At 44.5% G+C, this 20,470-nt stretch overlaps 1 protein-coding gene across 10 annotated transcripts in view; it reads left to right on the top strand.

Moving 5' to 3' along the window:
• LOC112131563 (cAMP-dependent protein kinase catalytic subunit PRKX-like) overlaps positions 1–20,470 on the top strand; it is a 324,246-nt gene that overhangs the window by 204,188 nt on the left and 99,588 nt on the right. For 9 of the 10 annotated variants that reach the window (XR_010138927.1, XR_010138928.1, XR_010138926.1 and 6 more), the window contains one exon: positions 12,479–12,598. The exons of the other annotated variant lie outside the window; for it this stretch is intronic. Coding sequence is in view for 6 of the 9 variants with exons in the window: in XM_063721029.1 (XP_063577099.1) it covers positions 12,479–12,598 (120 nt within the window). In the remaining 3 variants the exon portion in view is untranslated. The remainder of the gene's footprint in view (positions 1–12,478; positions 12,599–20,470) is intronic. 10 annotated transcript variants of the gene reach the window in all.

Below are 20,470 nucleotides of genomic sequence, written 5' to 3'. Positions count from 1 at the left end.
CCGTGGAGGAAATCAGAACACCACATTTCCACTATTGATCCGAAATGATGAGGAAATGAGTCATATCCAAGTTTGAATTGCCCTGACTGTAAAATAGATGTGCACCAAATAGGATACAATATCTTTTACAATTAAATGCCAGGTGCTGTGGCTCACACCTGTAATCCCAGCACTTTGGGGTGCCGAGGTGGGAGAATCATTTGAGCCCAGGAGTTTGAGACCACTCTGGACAACCTAGTGAGACCCCGTCTCTACAGAGATATATATATTTTAAAAAAAGTTGATTATGATGGTGGATCCCTGTAGTCCCAGCTACTTGGGAGGCTGAGGTTGGAGGATCATTTGAGCCCCGGAAGTTGAGGCTGCAGTGAGCTGTGATCACACCACTGCGCTCCAGCCTGGGTGAAAGAGCAAGATCCTGTCTCAAAAAAACCCACCACATTGAATATTCCACACACACCTGCTCACACACACGTGCAGTTATTTTTTTCTGGTATCTATATTTCTATTATATATATATATATTTCCACTATATATGTATGTTAAATAGAAATAGATCTAATACTATATTATTTTATATAATGTGTAGTATATTTTATGTACATGTGATATAGTATTATATATGTATATTATATATTATATATTATATAGTATACTATGACTATGATATAGTATCATATAGGTATATTATATATTATATATTACATAGCATACCTATATCATACAATATCATACATATCACTATACTCTATATAGTATATATTATACATATTATATATTACACATACTATATATAATATAATATATATAGTATATAGTATATATAGTATACCTATATCATATGTATGATATATGTGTTTCTTTTCTGGAAACACACTCACAGACACACCCCAAAACAATGTTTGAACAAACATCTGGGCACCCCACGGCCCATCAACACATGAAACGGACCATCACATGTTGTCTCAGCCAGTGCGGGCTGCACTAACACACACTCATAGACTGGGCAGCCTCAACAGCAGACATTCATGGCTCACAGCTCTGGAGGCTGGAAGTCTGAGATCAAGGTGCGACAGATTCTGTACCTGGAGGGAACCAGCTTCCTGATTCGTAGACGGTGCCTTCTCGCTGTGTCCTCACATGGTGGAAGGGGCGAGGGGGCTCTCTGGGGCCCCTTTTGTAAGGGCACTCATCCCATTCATGAGACTCCACCTTCGTGACCTCATCACCTCCCAAAGGCCCCACCTCCTAATCCTATCACTTTGGGGATGATGATTTCAACATAGGAATTTGGGAGGTGGGGGCACACACATTCAGCTTATAATACATGTGTATGTATTTTTTTTCCATGATTGGATTCATTTAACCAGTCTGTCGTGACAAAAGACCACACACTGGGCATTTTTAAGAATAGACCTTTTCCTGTCACTGTCATGGAGGCTAAGCTCTGAGATCCAGGTGTGGGCGGGGCTGGTTCCTCCTGAAGCCTCTCTCCTTGGCTTGGAGATGCTCTCTTCTCCCTGTGTCCTCACAGGATTGTCCCTCTCTGCATGTCTGTATCCTCATCTCCTCTTCTTATGAGGACACCAGTCCTCTTGGATCAGGACCCACCCTAGTGACCTCGTTTTACCTTAATGATCTCTTTAAAGATGCCCTTTCCCATATAGTCACATTCTGAAGTTCTGGGGGTTAGGCCTGCAGCATATAAGGTTTAAGGGACACATTTCAGCCTGGAACAATTATATATAGATATGTTTCCGTACACACACATACTCCATTGAGGAGAAAACAGTTATCTTTTTTTGTTTGTTTTTTTGTCTTTTTTGAGACGAAGTCTGGCTCTGTCGTCCAGGCTGGAGTGCAGTGGCACAATCTCGGCTCACTGCAACCTCCACCGCCCAGATTCAAGTGATTCTCCTGCCTCAGCCTCCCAAGTAGCTGGGATTACAGGTGCCCGCCACCACACCTGGCTAACTTTTTTTTTTTTTTTTTTTTGAGATGGAGTCTGGCTCTGTCTCCCAGGCTGGAGTATAGTGGCACGATCTCAGCTCACTGCAAGCTCCACCTCCCGAGTTCACGCCATTCTTCTGCCTCAGCCTCTGAAGTAGCTGGGACTACAGGCGCCCGCCACCACACCTGGCTAATTTTTTGTATTTTTAGTAGAGATGGGGTTTCACTGTGTTAGCCAGGATGGTCTCAATCTCCTGACCTTGTGGTCCGCCCGCCTCGCCATCCCAAAGTGCTAGGATTACAGGTGTAAACCACCACACCCGGTCCCAGTATGTAGTCTTTTATCTCTCACCCACCTCCCACCCTTTCCAAGTCCTTGAAGTCCGTTGTATGGTTCTTATGCCTCAGCGTCCTCATAGCTTAGTTCCCAATGGATCTTTAATTTACATTCATAAAATCAACAGTCATAAAAAGTAAATTCACACGCCCAAGCTGCTGAAAAATACTCAGAAAGATTTTTGGTAACTACACTGAGTGTCAGTTTTTCAATTAGATTAAATTAATTAAAGTAGGATTAGATAATGACATCAGTTCCTTGGTAGACAAGCTACATTTCAAATACCCAGGATTGCACATGGCTATTGGCTTCTGTCTTGGTCAGACGAGCCTAGAAAATACATCTTATATTTCCATATTCTTTGATGTGGTGGGGTTGGGTAAAGTGATAATTACACTAATTATACTCCTAACATTGTAAAACCGTCTGCATTTTGGGAAACTTGATGTGGGGGCAGTTTTACACTAAATGACTCTCTTCTCTGGCAGCTTTTAGAAAAGGGCTCTCCTAGGAAAATTTTATGATGCATTTAAATTCAATCTGATTTTCCCCTATAGTATTTCTCGTACTACATTTCCAAAAATAAGGCACATGGAAATTAGATGCATTTTACATGGAGTAGGAAAGATGCAGGATTTTTTAAAATATTGATTTATAGCATCTGTGCTGCCCTCTTTTGGCAGCACACGGTATATTAGTAAATTCTTTTAAAGTCATTTTATTTGCAAGTCGAATTCAAAGAAAACAGAGATAAAATATTTCATATATTCACTTGTTTATAAGTTTGACAAACCATGTTACTGTCCAGTTAATTCATGATGTCTATTTAAATGGACAAAGATGGTTTAGTATATAACATGCAGCAATTATTTTACTTAATGAACATGTGAAAATCTTAGAAAATGCCTCATTACCATCTTGATAGATTGCTTTTGCAAAGAACTGCATCTTCCTCTGTATGGGTAGTGTAGCTTCTGGAAACTTTTTTTTTTATGGGGGCTTTTTTCTCCTTTTTTTTTGGACCATCATTGTAACGAAGCATCTCTCTTCTGGCCCGGCCCCAGGGAAGTTGTGTTCATGGGGGGCAGATACATGGCCCTGCCTCTGATTCAGGATTCAAACAATACATGTGCCTTTTGAATAAAACTTAAATTCACCACTGTATCGTGGACCACTACAGAACAGATGGAACTAAACAGGGAGGCCTCATCTTGAATACCTTTTTTTTTTTTTTTTTTTTAAGACAGGGTCTTACTCTGTCACTCAGGCTGGAGTGCAGTGGTGGGATCTTGGCTCACTGCAACCTTGGCCTCCTGGGCTCAAGCGATCCTCCCATTTCAGCCTCCCAAGTAGCTGGGATTACAGGCATGTACCACCACACCTGGCTAATTTTCGTACTTTTAGTAGAGACCTGGTTTCACCATGTTGCCTAGGCTGGTCTTGAACAGCTGGACTCAAGTGATCCACCTGCCTCGACCTTCCAAAGCATTGGGATTACAGGCGTGAGCCACCGCACCCGGCCTTGAATAACATTTTTGAACATATCCCAGAAAGAAGTCTGTTTCTCATTTTTCTCTCTTTTTTTTTTGGAGAGGAGTCTCATTCTGTCGCCCAGGCTGGAGTGCAGTGGCGTGATCTCGGCTCGCTGCAAGCTCTGCCTCCCAGGTTCATGCCATTCTCCTGCCTCAGCCTCCCGAGTAGCTGGGACTACAGACGCCCGCCACCACGCCCGGCTAATCTTTTGTATTTTTAGTAGAGACGGGGTTTCACTGTGTTAGCCAGGATGGTCTCGATCTCCTGACCTCATGATCCGCCCGCCTCGGCCTCCCAAAGTGCTGGGATTACAGGCGTGAGCCACCGTGCCCAGCCATTTTTCTCTTATAGCATGGGGTAAAAACATACTTAAGCATGTTGTAATGTAATCTACTCACTACATGAATTTCTTTCTTTGTTTTTTGTTTCTTTTTTGAGACAGGGTCTCACTCTGTCACCCAGGCTGGAGTGCAGTAGTGCAACCGTGGCTCACCGCAGCCTCGAACTCCCAGGCTCAAGCAATCCCCCTGTCTCTCAGCCTCCGAAGTACCTGCGACTACAGGCTTGCACACCCTGCCTGGCTAATTTTTTGATTTTTTGTAGAGACAGGGTTTCACTATGTTGCCGGGGCTGGTCTTGAACTCCTAAACTGAAGCAGTCCTCCAACCTTGGCCTCCCAAAGTTTTGGGATTACAGGCGGGAGCTATGGTACTCAGCCTCTCCCTCCCTTCCTTTCTTCCTCCCTCCCTCCCTCCCTCCCTTCCTTCCTTCCTCCCTCCCTCCCTCCCTCCCTTCCTCCCTCCCTCCCTCCCTCCCTTCCTTCCTTCCTCCCTTCCTCTCCCTCCCCTCCCTCCCTTCCTTCCTCCCCTCCCCTCCCATTCCTTCCCCTTCCCTCCCCTCCCATTCTTTCCCCTTCCCTCCCCTCCCCTCCTCTCCCCTCCCCTCCCCTCCTCTACCCCTCCCCTCCCCTCCCCTCCCCTAGCAACCCTGTTAACTGAATGACTTGTACCCTACTTGTTTTAAACCACTGCTCTTGGTGACTTGATTTCTGACTTTCCTAGGTTGTCAGTATGTTCAGATGGTGTTCTTTTGTGACTTGCGTTCACCAGCCTCTTGTTTTCTAACAGCAATATTACGTTTGTATTTTAAATATTTTGCACACACACTTTATGTTATCTAGATAGCTCCCCTAAAAGATTTGGTGGCAAACTAGAATTATTTCTGGTTTTATGAAATGGTCAAAATAAAATACTGATGTGTTTAATTTGATTTTATAATTCAAATGCATAACACAAGCATCCCTTACCTGAAATACTTCAGACCAGAATTGTTTTGGATTTTAGATTTTTTTCAGATTGTGGAATATTTGAATTACACTTACCTGTGAGCATCCCTAATTTGAAAATCTGAAATCCAAGATGCTCCAGTGAGCATTTCCTTTGCGCTGTGAGCCTCATGTCGGTGCTGGAAAAGTATTGACTTTTGGAGCATTTGGGATTTCAGATTTGGATTAAAGATGCTCAACCTTTATACATCTGTCTTTAAACCATAACAGATGGTTTTCTTTCTCTGCAACAGCTCTTTTTTGTTTGTTTTTGGTGTTTTTTATTTCTCTGCGACAGCTTTTTGTTTGTTTTTGTTTTTTTGTGTTTCTTTTGAGACAGGGTCCCACTATGTTGGCCAGGATAGTCTTGAACTCCTGGCCTCAAGCAATCCTCCCACCTCGGCCTCCCAAAGTGCCAGGATGGTAGTCGTGAGCCACCATGCCAGGTGCAACAGCTCTTTCCTAGTTCCTCTGTTGTAGCATTGTAAACCCAGATGTTACATTGATTACTGTCCTCTGGATTTTTATTTCTAGCCTTATAGGGATAACATTGAACCTAGTCTTTCAAAATTACTACTTACCCCTTACACACACACACACACACACACACACACACACACACACACACACACACACACACACACACACACACACACACACACACACACACACACACACACACACACACACACACACACACACACACACACACACACACACACACACACACACACGAGTAGAGAGAGTAATTCACGTTGAAACCTTATGGCCCCATCACCCAGCTTCGATTGTTATCAAAGCTTTGTCACTTTGTTTTTTTTCTCTTTGCCCATTTGTTTCTTGAGTTATGTTAAAGCAGATGCGCTTTATCCAACTTTAACAGATAACTCCCTTTAAAAAAGAACTTCAGTGCCATTATCACATCTGACAAAACTATTAAAAAAAAAAAAAAAACCCAGCCTGGGTAACATAGCAAGACCTCATCTCTACAAAACATCAAAAACAAAAAAAATTAGCCTTGCATAGGTTAAATCCAGCCCCCTATGTGTCTGTTAATAAAGTTTTATTGGAACACAGTCACATCTTGGGGGCTTTTGAGCTACAGTAGCAGAGCTGGGTATTTGTAACAGAGACCATGTGATTCACAAGGCCTAAAATATTTGCCATCTGGCTCTTTACAGAAAATATTTGCCCACCCCTGAGCCAGGCCATTTGCTTTGTGAACTGGTTAAAATTGGCCAGGAGCTCTGTCTGTGCAGTGGAATATTATTTGGCCATGAAAAGGAATATAATTCTGACATATTCTACGCGTTGATAAACCTTGAAAACATATTAGATGAAATAAGCCAGACCAAAAAGGTCTCATATTGTGTGATTCTACTTGTAGGAGGGCCCTAGATTCTTCCAAATCATAGGGACAGAAAGTAGAATGGTGGGTGCCAGGAGCCGGGGAGGTGCAGGGAAGGGAGAGATGCTGTTTAATGAGGACGGAGTTTCTGTTTGGAATGATGAAGAAGTTCCAGCAGTTGATGGGGAGGGTTGAACACCAAGGTCAATGGACTTCCCACCACCGAACTATACAATTAAAAATGCTTAAAATGGAAAATTCTATGCTGTGTGTATTTTACCACATGAGAAAATCATACATATAAAATCATAATTATGTATATAATTATAAATAACTATATAATTGTAATATTTAATTACACATAAATAATATATCCTACATTAAATTTATATATTTAAATATATTTAATTATCTCTTTAATATAGTAAATATTTTAGTATATTCATATATAAATTTAATACATAAAGATATTAATGTAATGTGTTAATTACTAATATAACATAATGTATGTATATATTAATATACTAATATATTCCAATTATAATTATATATTAAATATAATGTAATTTTTAGTTAAACATAATTATATTTAAAAAAAATTTAATATAATAAGTGGATACAATTTTATATTTAATATTACATATTTAATTTTATAATTATAAACATGGCTACCAAATAATTATATGTGCTTATAAATTATGGTATAAATATGTTTAGAAAGTTATATGTAGCTATAATTATACATTATTATCCATAGTTTTATATATAATTTTATAAATATATATTTTTAAAATTTAAATTTATTAGTATGTGTTACACATTTATTGTTTAGATTATAAGTTCAAATTTAAACATATACATTTATAAATACATAATTGTTTTATATATATTTCGTAACACCAGAAAAGTCTTTCTAGTTACTTTAGACCTTTTCCCCTAACTTCTTTCTTTATTTAACGGAAGTCAAGGAGGGCCTGAGATGTCGAGTCTGTTTGTAGTCGGTGTTGTTACTTTCCCTTGAGCCCCTTTTAATTTTGCTGTAGTTCATACGAGGAGGTGGGTATTGCTGTGCCGAGGTTGGTGACAGGCACCCTTCTCCCTGCCGATCAGTGGTGTCTAGGAGCCATTGTCACCTAGGAAACCCCTCCCAGGGCCTGGGCTGGCCATCGGAAGCTGTCCCATGCTCACAGACATACACCTTCTCCCTTCATGGGCCTGAAATTCTCAACTGTTTGTCCCCATCAGACAGTTCTAGGAACGGTGATTGTGTCCCCATAAAAAAAAAGATGACAAAGTCTTCCCTTTTTGTGAAAAACCCCACACCCTGCTGCTTTATTGCAACCCAAGATCCTATAAGAAAAGGCAATGTAGTATTTTCACCATGAGTACTGAGCTAACATCTATTTCCTGCATTACCAAACCCAGACAAGACACTGGCTCATACTTTTCTGATAAAAAGGGAAGAAATGCATTTGTATCTGTAATCAAGTGTAAAAGCTGTCATCAGCTGTCCTTTCTCCTGAGCCCCACCATGTCCCTGTTAGCTGAGTGACACGCTCACCATGTCATAAAGCCATGAGGAGAGACAGCAAGTGAGGCTGGTGACGCCACCTGCTAGGACGTAAGAGGGACTGGACTGAAACTCAGCTTGGAGATGTCATCCATTTCTCTCTGTCTCTCTTTTTTTTTTTTGAGACGGAGTCTCACTCTGTTGCGCATGCTGGAGTGCAGTGGTGCGATCTTGGTTCACTGCAACCTCTGCCACCCAGGTTCAAGTGATTCTCCTGCCTCAGCCTCCTGAATAGCTGGGATTACAGGTGCCTGCCACCGCGCCCAGCTAATTTTTGTAGTTTTTAGTAGAGACAGGGTTTCACCATCTTGGCCAGGCTGGTCTTGAACTCCTGACCTCGTGATCCACTTGCCTCGGCCTCCCAAAGTGTTGGGATTATAGGCATGAACCACCGTGCCTGGCCTCTTTTTCTCTTTTTACTGTGGTAAAATACACTTAAAATGTACCATCGTAACCATCTTTATTAACATTTTTTATATTTCAGAACAGGGTCTTCCTGTGTCAGCCAGGCTGGAGTGCAGTGGTATGATCATGGCTCACTGCAGCTTCCAACTCCTGGGCTGAAGCAATCCTCCTCCCTCAGCCTCCTGAGTACTTGAGACTAGAGGTGTGAGCCACCATGACTGGCTAATTTTTAAATATTTTTGTACAGACAGGGTCTTGCTATGTTGCCTTGGCTGGTCTGGAACTCTGAGGCTCAAGTGATCCTCCCACGTTGGCCTCCCAAAGCGTTGAGATTATAGGCATGAGCCACTGTACCCAGCCCGTTTGAACCATCTTGCCGTGCACAATTCAGTGGCATTTACTGCATTTACCATGTCGTGCAACCATCACCTCTCTCTAGTTCCAGAACATTTTCATGATCCCAAAAGAGAACCTGTACCTGTTAAGCAATTATTCCACATCCGAAGCCAGGATGACCTCATCTTAACTTGATTGCAGCTACAAAGATCCTGTTTGCCCATAAGGTCCCACTCACAAATAGCAGGGTTTAGGACTTTGGGGGGTGCACAGTTCAACCAGTGCAGGTGTGGCGGAAGGCATGCGCATTAAGAACACAGGAGTCATTGGATATCTATACTTTATGGAGAATCCTGTCCTTAGCTCTGTTTCTCCTTCGTTAACATAGCCTCCTCCCTCCCCTCCCCCCGGCCATAGTGAAACTAAGAACAGTGAGAAAACTGGGAACAGCAGGTGTCACCTTCCTTCTACCCAAAAGCCAGTTGAGCAAAAGGAGATAGGAGCAGGGAAGTGGATAATTCACTGCCCAGACCAGTGGTCTCGACAGAACACTCAGGCTGTCTCATCTCATATTCACACAGTCGACATCTCTCCATAGCAGCGTATGTCTCTTTGTACATCTAGCTAGGCACTGGGGCTTTTTGCAGGAAGGAGTGACTCTAATGGGGCAGAAGTCTTCCTGAGGCAAGTTAGAAACTGGAAACTTATACAACCTCAGGTGTGTGTCCTTACCCTAACACGGAGCCAAAAAGAGCCTCATCTTTCAAAAGGTAAGTGGAGAAGTTGCAGCTAATGCCTGTAGCATGACCTGTAGCCTCTACGTGGGCGTCATATCAGCTAAGATCTAGGCTTTTAGCTACTTTCAGGCCACTTTGGATGGGCTAGAAAGGTGGAGATACAAAACTAGCAGGCCAATAAGTCGCTCGTCTTGCAGAATGACAGAAGCGTCTTGCATTGAAGCAGCCAGGGTGTACTTGGAGTTGATTCAACTGCTGGGCAAGGCAGGGGAGAGCGTGTTTCTAAAATAGTGTGCATTGTACTTTCCATTTGTAGACTTAATTCTAATGAGTGAGAAGCACTTAACAGGACCACAAGGTGGTCCCTGTTCCATACTTAGATCTAACCTGCAGATAGAGAGTAAGTCCCTTCCACATTCTTCTGTGGGAAGAGAACTCAATTTCTCTCCTTGTCTTCTTTCCTGGTTTCCTGACTTATATCTGCTAGATCCTGCAGTAATTTTTTTTTTTTTTTTTTTTTTTTTGAGACAGTGTCTTGCTCTGTTGCCCAGGCTGGGGTACAGTGACACTATCATGCTCCCTGCAGTGTTGACCTCCTGGGCTCAAGTGATCTTCCCATCTCAGCCTCCCGACTAGCTGAGACTACAAGCGCACTTCAGCACACCTGGCTTTTTTTTTCTGTAAAGGAGTGGTCTTGCTATGTTGTCCAAGCTGGTCTGAAACTCCTAGCCTCAAGCAATCCTCCTGCCTCAGCCTCCCAAAGTACTAGGATTACAGGTGTGAACTACCATGCCTTACCTTGTGGTACTTTCATTTCATGGATGGCCGACAGAATTTGAAATTTGGATGGCAGCCAGTTTGTTGTTATCCCAAGGGCTTACAGATTAATGTGGAAAAGTCTGTTGTCTGGAAAGAGGTGGGGTATGGAGGTGTGGTGGGGAAGGGAAGGAAAGATAACAGTAACAACATTTTGGGTGGGTTCCCGCAAGTAGGAAGCTGAGGAGCTGAAGCCAAGATACGTGCCCACACCACTGCAAACAGGGTGGACTCAGGCAAGATGTGCTGGGTATAAAATAGGCTTTGTGCACATGCTTGATACATTGTGCAAAGAACTTGAGAGTGGATAAACATGTATATTACCAGACTCTGTGGAACTTGTTTTTTGTTCTCTTTACATTCAACTTACAAAATAAGAGTTTCTTCTTTCATTGATCTGACTGGTGGGAGGGAAGGGTCTTTTGCAAAGCATCTATGTATTTTTTCCCTCCCAGGGTGTTGCTTCTTTCTGCCTGTCTACAGACAAGCTCCACACACCAGGGCAGCACTTGGCAGGAAGGGTGGATGTGGCCTGCAGGTGTGCTACAGGTCTGAATTGCTGAAAGCCCGAAGCGACATTCTACCCAGCAGTAGAGCGCCAATGGAGTATGGCCCAGACAAGGCCCCCTCTCTGGGGTTACTGATAACTGAGCTCCTTTCCAGCACATGAGTCTTCCAGCTTCTGCTGCAGTCCTTGTTATCTTGCCCTGACTTTATTTAGCAGATTCTTCTGTAACCAAAATGCAGGTTCAGCCGCTCGCCGTTTGCAGAGTGCAATTAGCAAGAGCGAGGTCTAGTGTAAAGAAAGTGATTTTTTAATTCCAGAGCTTTCTTAGGGGAAGAAGTACAGGCTTCCTGCTTGAGGCCACCCCTTTGCTTTTGGAGCACAAAGCAGGCACTTTTAAAGGAAAATGCCATGCAGGAGAGGAAGTGCATTTCTGTCTTTACACTGGTTTCCAGGGGGCAAGAAATGTTTTTTTGGGGGGTGGGGGTGTAAAGAGCCAAAGAGAACATATATAAGCTTTGCAAACCATCCAGTCTCAGTTACAAGTTCAAACCCAACTCTTGCACCTTTTTTTTTTTTTGAGAGAGAGTCTCACTCTGTCACCCAGGTTGGAGTGTAGAGTGCAGTGGTGCATTCTTGGCTCACTGCAACCTCCGCCTCCTGGGCTCAAACATTTCTCCTGCCTCAGCCTCCCAAGTAGCTGGGACTATAGGCACGCATCACCATGCCTGGCTAATTTTGTATTTTTAGTAGAGATGGGGTTTCACCATGTTGGCCAGGCTGGTCTCAAACTCCTGGCCTCAAGTAATCTGCCCATCTTGGTTTCGCAAAGTGCTGGGATTATAGGTGTGAACCACCATGCCCGGCCTAAGTGAGTTCTTGAATTATTCTTTTCACTGCCACTTTTTTTTTTTTTTTTTGATAAAAGATTTTCTTTTTACTTAATTTTATTTATTTATTTAAAAAACTTTTATGTTCAGGGGTACACTTGCAGGTTTGTTACATGGGTAAACGGTATGCCACTTGGTGTACCGATTATTTTGTCACCCAGGTAATAAGCATCATACCTGACAGGTAGGTTTTCCATCCTCATCCTCCTCCTGTCCTTCACCTTCCAGCGCCTGGTGTCTGCTTTTTCCCCTCCCTGTGTCTGTGTGTACCCGGTGTTTAGCTCCCACGTACAAGTGAGGACATGTGAGTCCACTTAGGAGAATGGCCTCTCCACCTCCATCCGTGCTGCTGCAGAGGACATGATCTCGTTCTTTTTCCTTTAATTAATTAATTTTATTCTTTATGATTTATACTAAGACAGGTATAAATAACTCAAAAAAAATGAGGTTTTTTTTGCTTCTGAGTAACAGTGGTAACAGTACCAGCAACAGTAGCAAGGATGATAAAACCAATTCTTAGTTTCCAAGCCCGTTAAGAAATGTTTCTATGGAAATAAATCAGCGAAAACAATGTTACTGTGTTTACACAGTAAAATGTGTGCACAGGAGGGTAAAGGGAGCGTGGTTTTACTCAACTACATTATTGTAACAATCAGAGCTTCTAAGGTGACTGCATTAGCCAAGCACCACTGAGTTTTGTGGGGGCCTGTCTCTGTCGCCCATATAGGACTTGGACCCTCTGCGGAACACCTGAGTACCTAGCCCCCGAAGTCATTCAGAGCAAGGGCCACGGAAGGGCCGTGGACTGGTGGGCCCTCGGCATCCTGATATTCGAGATGCTCTCGGGGTAAGTAGAGTCTTTGTAGAGAATCTTCATCTTACAGGCCAGCACCCCCTTCCCCCACCCATTCGTCCACTCGGCATTTCTGTAACCTTGAAAACAGCACGTGAGTGTCGCAAACACACAGTGTGGCTGCACACACATCTGCTGCCCTGCTGAGGTTGGCAATGTGAATTAGCAATTGAGCTTGTTTGAATAAGAGGCAAAAAACCCAAACATGTGAAGGAACTACCCATGCATGCCCATTGAGATTTTTATATTGAAATATCCATATCTTCTTTAAATATACAATTAACATTCTGGGCTGCTCTGATGGTAGTGAGTTATCTCAGTTGATTTTCACAGTCAGCTACAGATTGAACTCCTTGCTCTACTCTTTTCCCCCCTTATCACTTCTGCGCTTGATTCGTCTTAAAAAGAATTTAAAAATTAAATTAAAAAATGAATCTTCTGCATAGACCCTTTCTGAAGTAACCTGCAGAGCTCAGGAGGGCGCAGGTTGGGTCAACGTAAATCAGCCAAATACAGTTGAGTGGTTTCTGGATGAACAGCTGGCAAGGAAGGCGGGAATATTTTCTTTCCTAAAACCGTATACCTGTGGTACAGGAAAGGGGTCCCGACCCAGACCCCAGCACAGGGTTCTTGGATCTCTCGCAAGAAAGAATTCGGGGAAAGTCCATAAAGTGAAAGCAAGTTTATTAAGAAAGTAAAAGAATAGAAGTATGGTTACTCCTTAGGCAGAGCAGCCCCGGGGGCTGCTGTTTGGCTATTTTGATGGTTATTTCTTGACTATATGCTAAACAAGGGGTGGATTTTTCGTGAGTTTTCCGGGAAAGTGGTGGGCAATTCCTGGAGCTGAGGGTTCCTCCCCTTTTTAGAGCATACAGGGTAACATCCTGACCTTGTCATGGCATTTGTAAACTGTCATGGCCCTGGGTGGGAGTGTCTTTTAGTACCTAATGCATTATAATTAATGTATAATTTGCCATGAGGACGATCAGAGGTCACTGTTGTCGCCATCTTGGTTTTGGTGGCATTTGTCCAGCTTTACTGCACCCTGTTTTATCAGCAGGGTCTTTGTGACCTGTATCTTGTGCTGACCTCCTGTCTTGTCGTGTGACTTAGAAAGCCTTAACCGTCTGGGAGTGCAGCCCAGTAGGTCTCAGCCTCATGTTACCCGGCCCCTGTTCAAGATGGAGTTACTCTCGTTCCAACGCCTGTGATACCTGTGTTGGGTGAGATTTGGAAGTCAGGAGAGGTGCCATCCCCCCTGCGACCACATAACAGAGAGGTCGGTCATTTGTTGGGACGTCAGCATGATTGAGTGTTCAAGTCTAGCATATGCCTGAGACAGCTCCACTATGACTTGACCAGAAACGCAAAGGAAGCATGCAACACTTGGAAACCCAGGACGTGGGCGTCATCCTCATTCCGTTGTTAGTGCTAAGATGACTCAGTAGCATGGCACTTCTCCAGGTAGGAACCTGTAGGAAGGAGTGAGCTACGGGTGCAGAGGAACTGTCGCACCGTGTGGCTCTGCACGAAAGGCTCTTCTCTCTGGGATGAAGACGAGAGGAAGCCCAGCCAGCGAGGGCCCAGAACACCAGTTGGGGGATCCTCTGCCGCGCTTTGCCACAGCCGACACTCTGCCTCCTAGGTTCTCTCTTTTCCTGTTTCCTTCTTTCTTCTGCTTGCCCCTGAGTCTCAAAGACAGACACCAGCGTATCCTCTGAGTGCCCTCCATTGTTGCAAAAGCCAGATCCTCTCTCACATCTCTCTGATTCCCCGCAAGGGGTAAAGACCAGAGTTTTACTGGGAAACCTTCCCTTTCAGTTGGAAACAGAGGAGGGAAGGAAAAGAGGCATTCTCCTGCCGGGAAGGCGTGTCTAAGCCAGATCCTGCTGGCGGGGAGCACCGAGCGCTTGTTCCTGGGGGTGTGGAGCATGTGACATTCTAACATCCACCTTAGGAAATACAGGCAGTCGCTGACTTTGTGTGGGGAGCAGACAGGGGTCATCGTCCCATGTGCTTATCTCTGCCATCTTTTATGAAGGAAGTGAATCTGTTAATTCCCACACTAGCTTAGGGATCAGAACGATGTTGAACAAGCACTACCAAAGAATTCCACCACAAAACCGGAGCCTAAGATGCCACAGGAGGAGAGTGGAACCCGTAAAAACCTATATTTCATTGTCTAGCTATCCATGTATATTGTTTATCATTCATCCATCTACCCACCTGTCTATCTATGTTTATATACTTTTCCATCCATCCACCCACCTACCCCCCAACCCCTTCATCCATCCACCCACCCACCCTGTCATCCATCCATCCACCCACCCTGTCATCCGTCGATCCACCCACCCCTTCCTCCATCCATGCACCCACTCCCCCAGCCCCCTACTCCTTCATCCATCTACCCACCCCCCCACCCCTTCATCCGTCCATCCATCCACCCATCCACCCATCCACCCACCCATCCACCCACCTACCCCTTCATCCATCCATCCCTCCCTCCATCCATCCACCCACCCACCCCTTCATCCATCCACCCACCGCTTCATCCATCCACCCACCCCTTCATCCATCCATCCGTCCATCCATCCACCCATCCACCCATCCACCCACCCATCCACCCACCTACCCCTTCATCCATCCATCCCTCCCTCCATCCATCCACCCACCCACCCCTTCATCCATCCACCCACCGCTTCATCCATCCACCCACCCCTTCATCCATCCATCCAACCACCCACCCTTCCATCCATCCATCCATCCATCCATCCACCCACCCATGCACCTATCCCTGTCTGTCTATATGGTCTACCTGTTATGTATGTATGTATGTATCTGTTTATCCATTTATCCTTATCTATCATCTAAGTTGTCATTTATATATTTATATATCCATCTCTCTCCATCTCTTTATCTCTACGATCTTTTTATCTGTCTACCTACCTGTTATCTATGTATTTACCTATCATCTATCTGTCATTCATGTACCAATCTATCCATCTACTTCCTATTTATCTGCTTATCCATCTATTTATCATCTGTCTTTCTATGTAACTGTTTACCTACCTACCTATCCATCTATCAATCATCTATCTACCTATTCATCTATCTGCTTTTCTATATATCTATCTATTTATCAATCATCTACCTACCTACCTACCTACCTATCCATCTATCTCTACCTTTCTATCTAGCTATCAATCATCTACCTACCTACCGGCCTGTTGGTCTTTTGAATTTTCCATTACTCTTTGCTGAGACATGCCTACAAATCGTATAGAACCAAACTTCTCAATATGCACCCTAGCCCATTATGTCCTAGGCAAACGCAAAAGGTTAAAAATAACTTAGGCATATTGATCAGCATCCACCCAAGGAAAAGCACCACATTTTCCTTCGGTGATAACACTGACCACACGAGGGCAGCATTGCCTGAGGATCGTTGTATCCTGTAGTCTAATGGTTTTAAATAGAGTGAGGTTCGTGTGCCCCAAATTTTATTGATTATAGGATAGAGTAGACTATTATTAGAATACAATATACTATTAGAACATAATATTGTTAGACTACAATATAGAATTATTAGACTATAATTAAAACAGAATATTAGTCTCGGTGTGCTGAATTTAAAAATACATAAAAATATATTTAAAAAGAATAGAATATTACACTCTTAGAATGACTGTATTCGAATTATATAAAGTTACCAGAATTGTTAATAGGCTATAACATTCTGTTGTATTCTAATATATTTAAATATAGGAATATTTAAATATATTAGAATACAATAGAATAGAAAATAACCTAATTATAATGTAATAAATCATTAGGCTAATTGAAAATGAATAATTAGGCCAGGCACCATGGCTCACTCCTGTAATCCCAACACTTTGGGAGTCCGAGGTGGGTCACCTGAGGTCAGGAGTTCGAGACCAGCCTGGCCAAAATGATAAAACCCTGTCTCTACTACACATCCAAAAAAAAGCCAGGCATGGTGCCTGTAATCCTAGCTACTCGGGAGTCTGAGGCACGAGAATCGCTTGAACCTAGGAGGCGGGGAGGTTGCAGTGAGCCGAGATCGCACCACTGCACTCCAGCCTGGGCAGCAGAGGTGAGACTCCATCTCAAAAAGAAAAAAAAAAAAAAAAGAGAAAATGAATAATTAAATTAAATGAATAACCGTCTCCCAATCAAAGCCTAGTCTGCTGACCTGTGCATTTCATGAGGCAGGGAGCTATTGATGCACAGTAAGCCTATTTTTGTTTTCCTTTTTTCTAATTAGAGTCTATTTCTGGGTGAATATTGTTTTTTCAATTTCTCAGCAGCCCTGTGTCTCTTCACATGAGTGGGTGGTTTGAGAGTTATCAGCTTCGCGGACCCCAACTCTCCCAGGCATTCCTGTGCTCTTCCCCAGCTCCGGCCCGCCTGAGCTCACCTGGACCACCCCAAGCCTTCTCAGTCTCCTGCATCCCCTCCTGCCTGCAGTACATTTTCCTGGAAGCAGCTGCAGGTGTCCTATCCACGTACCCATCAGCTGTGTCCCTATTCCCTGGGAGCCCGCTTGTTGCTTCCCGGACGACTGGAGCAGAATTGGAGGCTCGTTATCATATGAGGTTCTGAGATGGTTTGTCTGTGGGTTGTCCACCTCCCTTAGACAACAGCCTGGCCCCTCCTTGTCTTCCCACTGGTTTTTAAACATGCCAGGAAGCCTGACCTGTCCCCCTGCCCAAAGGCTGGCTTCCTTCCTCCTTCCTTCTTTTCTTTTTCCCTTTCCTTTCCTTCCCTTTCCTTTCCTTCCTCCCTCCCTCTCTCCTTCCTTCCTCTCTCCCTCTCTCCTTACTCCCTTCCCTTCTCTCTTCCCTTCTTCCTTCCCTTCTTCCTTTCCTTCTTCCTTTCCTTTTCCTTTTCCCTTTCCGTCTTCCTTTCCCCTTTCCCCTTTTTCCTTTTTCCTTTCCTTTCGTTTCCTTTCCTTCTTCCTTTCCTTTCTGTTCCACCTTGCTCTGTCACCCAGGCCGGAGTGCAATGGCACAATCTTGGCTCACTGTAACCTCTGCTTTCTTGTCTCGCTCTGTCACCCAGGCTGGACTGCAGTGGCGCAAATCTTGGCTCACTGCAACCTCTGCTTCCCAGGTTCAAGCAATTCTCCTTCGTCAGCCTCCTGAGTAGCTGGGATTACAGGTGTGTGCCACCACGCCCAGCTAATTTTTGTATTTTTAGTAGAGAGGGGGTGTCACCATATTGGCCAGGCTGTCCTCAAACTCCTGACCTCAAGTGATCCACCTGCCTCGGCCTCCCAAAGTGCTGGGATTACAGGCGTGAGCCACCACACCCTGCCAGGGCTGGCCCTTTCTCTTCCACTGTACATGCTGCAGGCTCACCTGTCACCTGCTCCCACAGCCCTCTGGGGCCTCCCCTGTTCTCCTGGGCCATGCCCTGTCCGACCAGCCCATCTGTTTTCTTTCTACTGATTAGCAGCTCTGAAACCATCTACATTTTGTATGTGTTGACTGCCTCTGAGAGCAGTGCTCCCAAACTGCTCTCCTCACCTCCTTGAACCCAGAAACTTCTGGTGGCTGGAGGAAGGGCTTTGCTGCACATACAAGTGGAGCCGGCCTGCAGTCAGAGTCCTCCTGCTCCCTTCGCAGCCCGTGTCTGCACCTTTCCTGTCGCAGCTCCATTTGCTGGATTCCCACTCTTAGCAGGATGAAGTGAGGCTGTGCCTTGTCTGTTATTGCTTTAAGTGATTATCTCAATCTTCCACTAAGCACAGGGAAAACCATCTATTTGGTAAAATCCGGCATGTGATTAGGAAGGAGATCATATCATGATGCAGATTTTATTTTCATGGAATGAGACACGTTTAGGTCAGATGAAAATTGTGTGGCACATTCTGGAACAAAATCACTCATGCAGTTTCCAAGGACCCAAGCTCAGCTCCGATTTCTTCCATCCTATTCTCTTTCCTCATCCATTTCTGTGTTTTTATTCTCCCAGAGAGTTTAACTCAAGAGTCAGGTAAAGGCTGGACGTGGTGGCTCATGCCTGTCATCCCAGCACTTTGGGAGGCTGAGACAGAAGAATTGCTTAAGCCCAAGAGTTCAAGACCAGCCTGGGCAACATAGTGGGACCCCATCTCTACAAAAAATAAAAATAAAACGAGCTGGGTGTGGTTGTATGTCCCTGTAGTCCCAGCTACTCGGGAGGCTGAGGTGGGAGGATTGCTTCAGCCCAGGAAGTCGAGGCTGCAGTGAGCTGAGATTGCACCAGTGCACATCAGCTTGGGTAACAGAGCAAGACACTGTCTCAGAAAAAGAAAAAACAAAAAAAAATCAGCTAAAGCATCAAGAACAAAACACAGGGACACACAAGACATACAGCAGAGTGCAGGGTAAGAGAAAGCCCCCGGGCCATCTTGTCTTAGTTATGACAGCAGTGATTCTCAAAGTGGCATCCCAGAGGACTATGGGGTTCCTGAAGTGTGTCTTAGCAGATGAGTGAGATCATTTTTCCAACGACACATCTGAATAGTGATGAATTTTCTTCATAGGTGTCAACTAAGACAATACAGCATAGCAGACAGGGTGCAGAAGATGCTAGAGAAGGTGGAATCTGTCTGCAGTGGAGCCTCTTCCACGGGGAGCATTAGGCATTGTGCAGTGGTTCTCAAACATGTTGGCCTCGGGAACCCTTCAACACACAGCTCAAAGTTATTAACAACCCACAGAACTTTCGTTTCTGTGTGTTACAGCTGTCCACGCTGACTACATTTGAAATTAAAGTAGAGACTGAAATATGAATAAACAGAATACATAAATAATATATATGAGAAGTTAAGTAATAATCAGAGGAGAACATAAATGGCATTTTTAAATGAAAAAAATGTGTAACCACACTTTCTAGAATTAAAACCATTCAGGCTGGGCATGGTGGCTCACGCCTGTAATCCTAGCACTTCAGGAGGCTGAGGTGGGAGGATCACTTGAGCCCAGGAGTTGGAGGCCAGCCTGGGCAACATAGTGAGACCCCATTTCTACAAAAAATAAAATGAAATAAATAAACCAATTAGCCGAGCATGATGGTGCACGCACGTGGTCCCAGTACTTTGGGAGGCTGAGGCGGGAGGATCACTGAGGCTGGGAGGTCAAAGCTGCAGTGAGCTGTGGTCTCATCACTGCACTCCAGCCTGGGCGACAGAGAGACCCTGTCTCTAAAAAGAGAGAAAACATTCGTGAGGAGGTTGGCCGTATTTTCTGGGTTTTGCGAATCTCTTTAGTGTCCAGCTTTCACAAGGGCTGCTGGCCTCTCCTCCCTTCGTCTGCAGCCTGTCTACTGTGCTGCGTAGCACGTTGTTTAGTTGAGGCATAGGAAGAAAATTCATCCCTATTCTCAACTGGAGTCAGAAAAATGACCTCACCCATCCCTAAATTGAGGTCGGGAAGCCACCCTGGGACTCCACTTTGAGAGCCACTGCTGTGATACCCAAGTCAACGTGCCCGGGGCTGTATTTTCACCCTCCACTCTGCCCCAACCCTCACACGCCCCAGTGCTTGCTCCTTCCGCTTTATCTGGCCCTCAAGTTCCCCTTTCTCATCTCCCACCTCAGCCACCCTGGTTTGTCTGAGGAGCACAGATTTTACATTTATTTATTAGTTATTATTATTTTTTCTTTAGAGGGACCCTCGCTCTGTCACCCAGGCTGGAGTGTAGTGGCGCGATCTCGGCTCACTGCAACCTCTGCCTCCTGGGTTCAAGCAATTCTCCTGTCTCAGCCTGCCGAGTAGCTGGGGTGACAGGTGCACGCCACCGTGCCTGGCTAATTTTTGTATTTTTAGTACAGATGGGGTTTCACCATGTTGGCCAGCC

The sequence above is a fragment of the Pongo abelii genome, chromosome X (assembly GCF_028885655.2).
Source record: "Pongo abelii isolate AG06213 chromosome X, NHGRI_mPonAbe1-v2.0_pri, whole genome shotgun sequence".
Lineage (NCBI taxonomy): Eukaryota > Metazoa > Chordata > Mammalia > Primates > Hominidae > Pongo > Pongo abelii.
The sequence above is the reverse complement of the archived record's forward strand: the minus strand, read 5'-3'. Positions and strand labels throughout refer to the sequence as shown.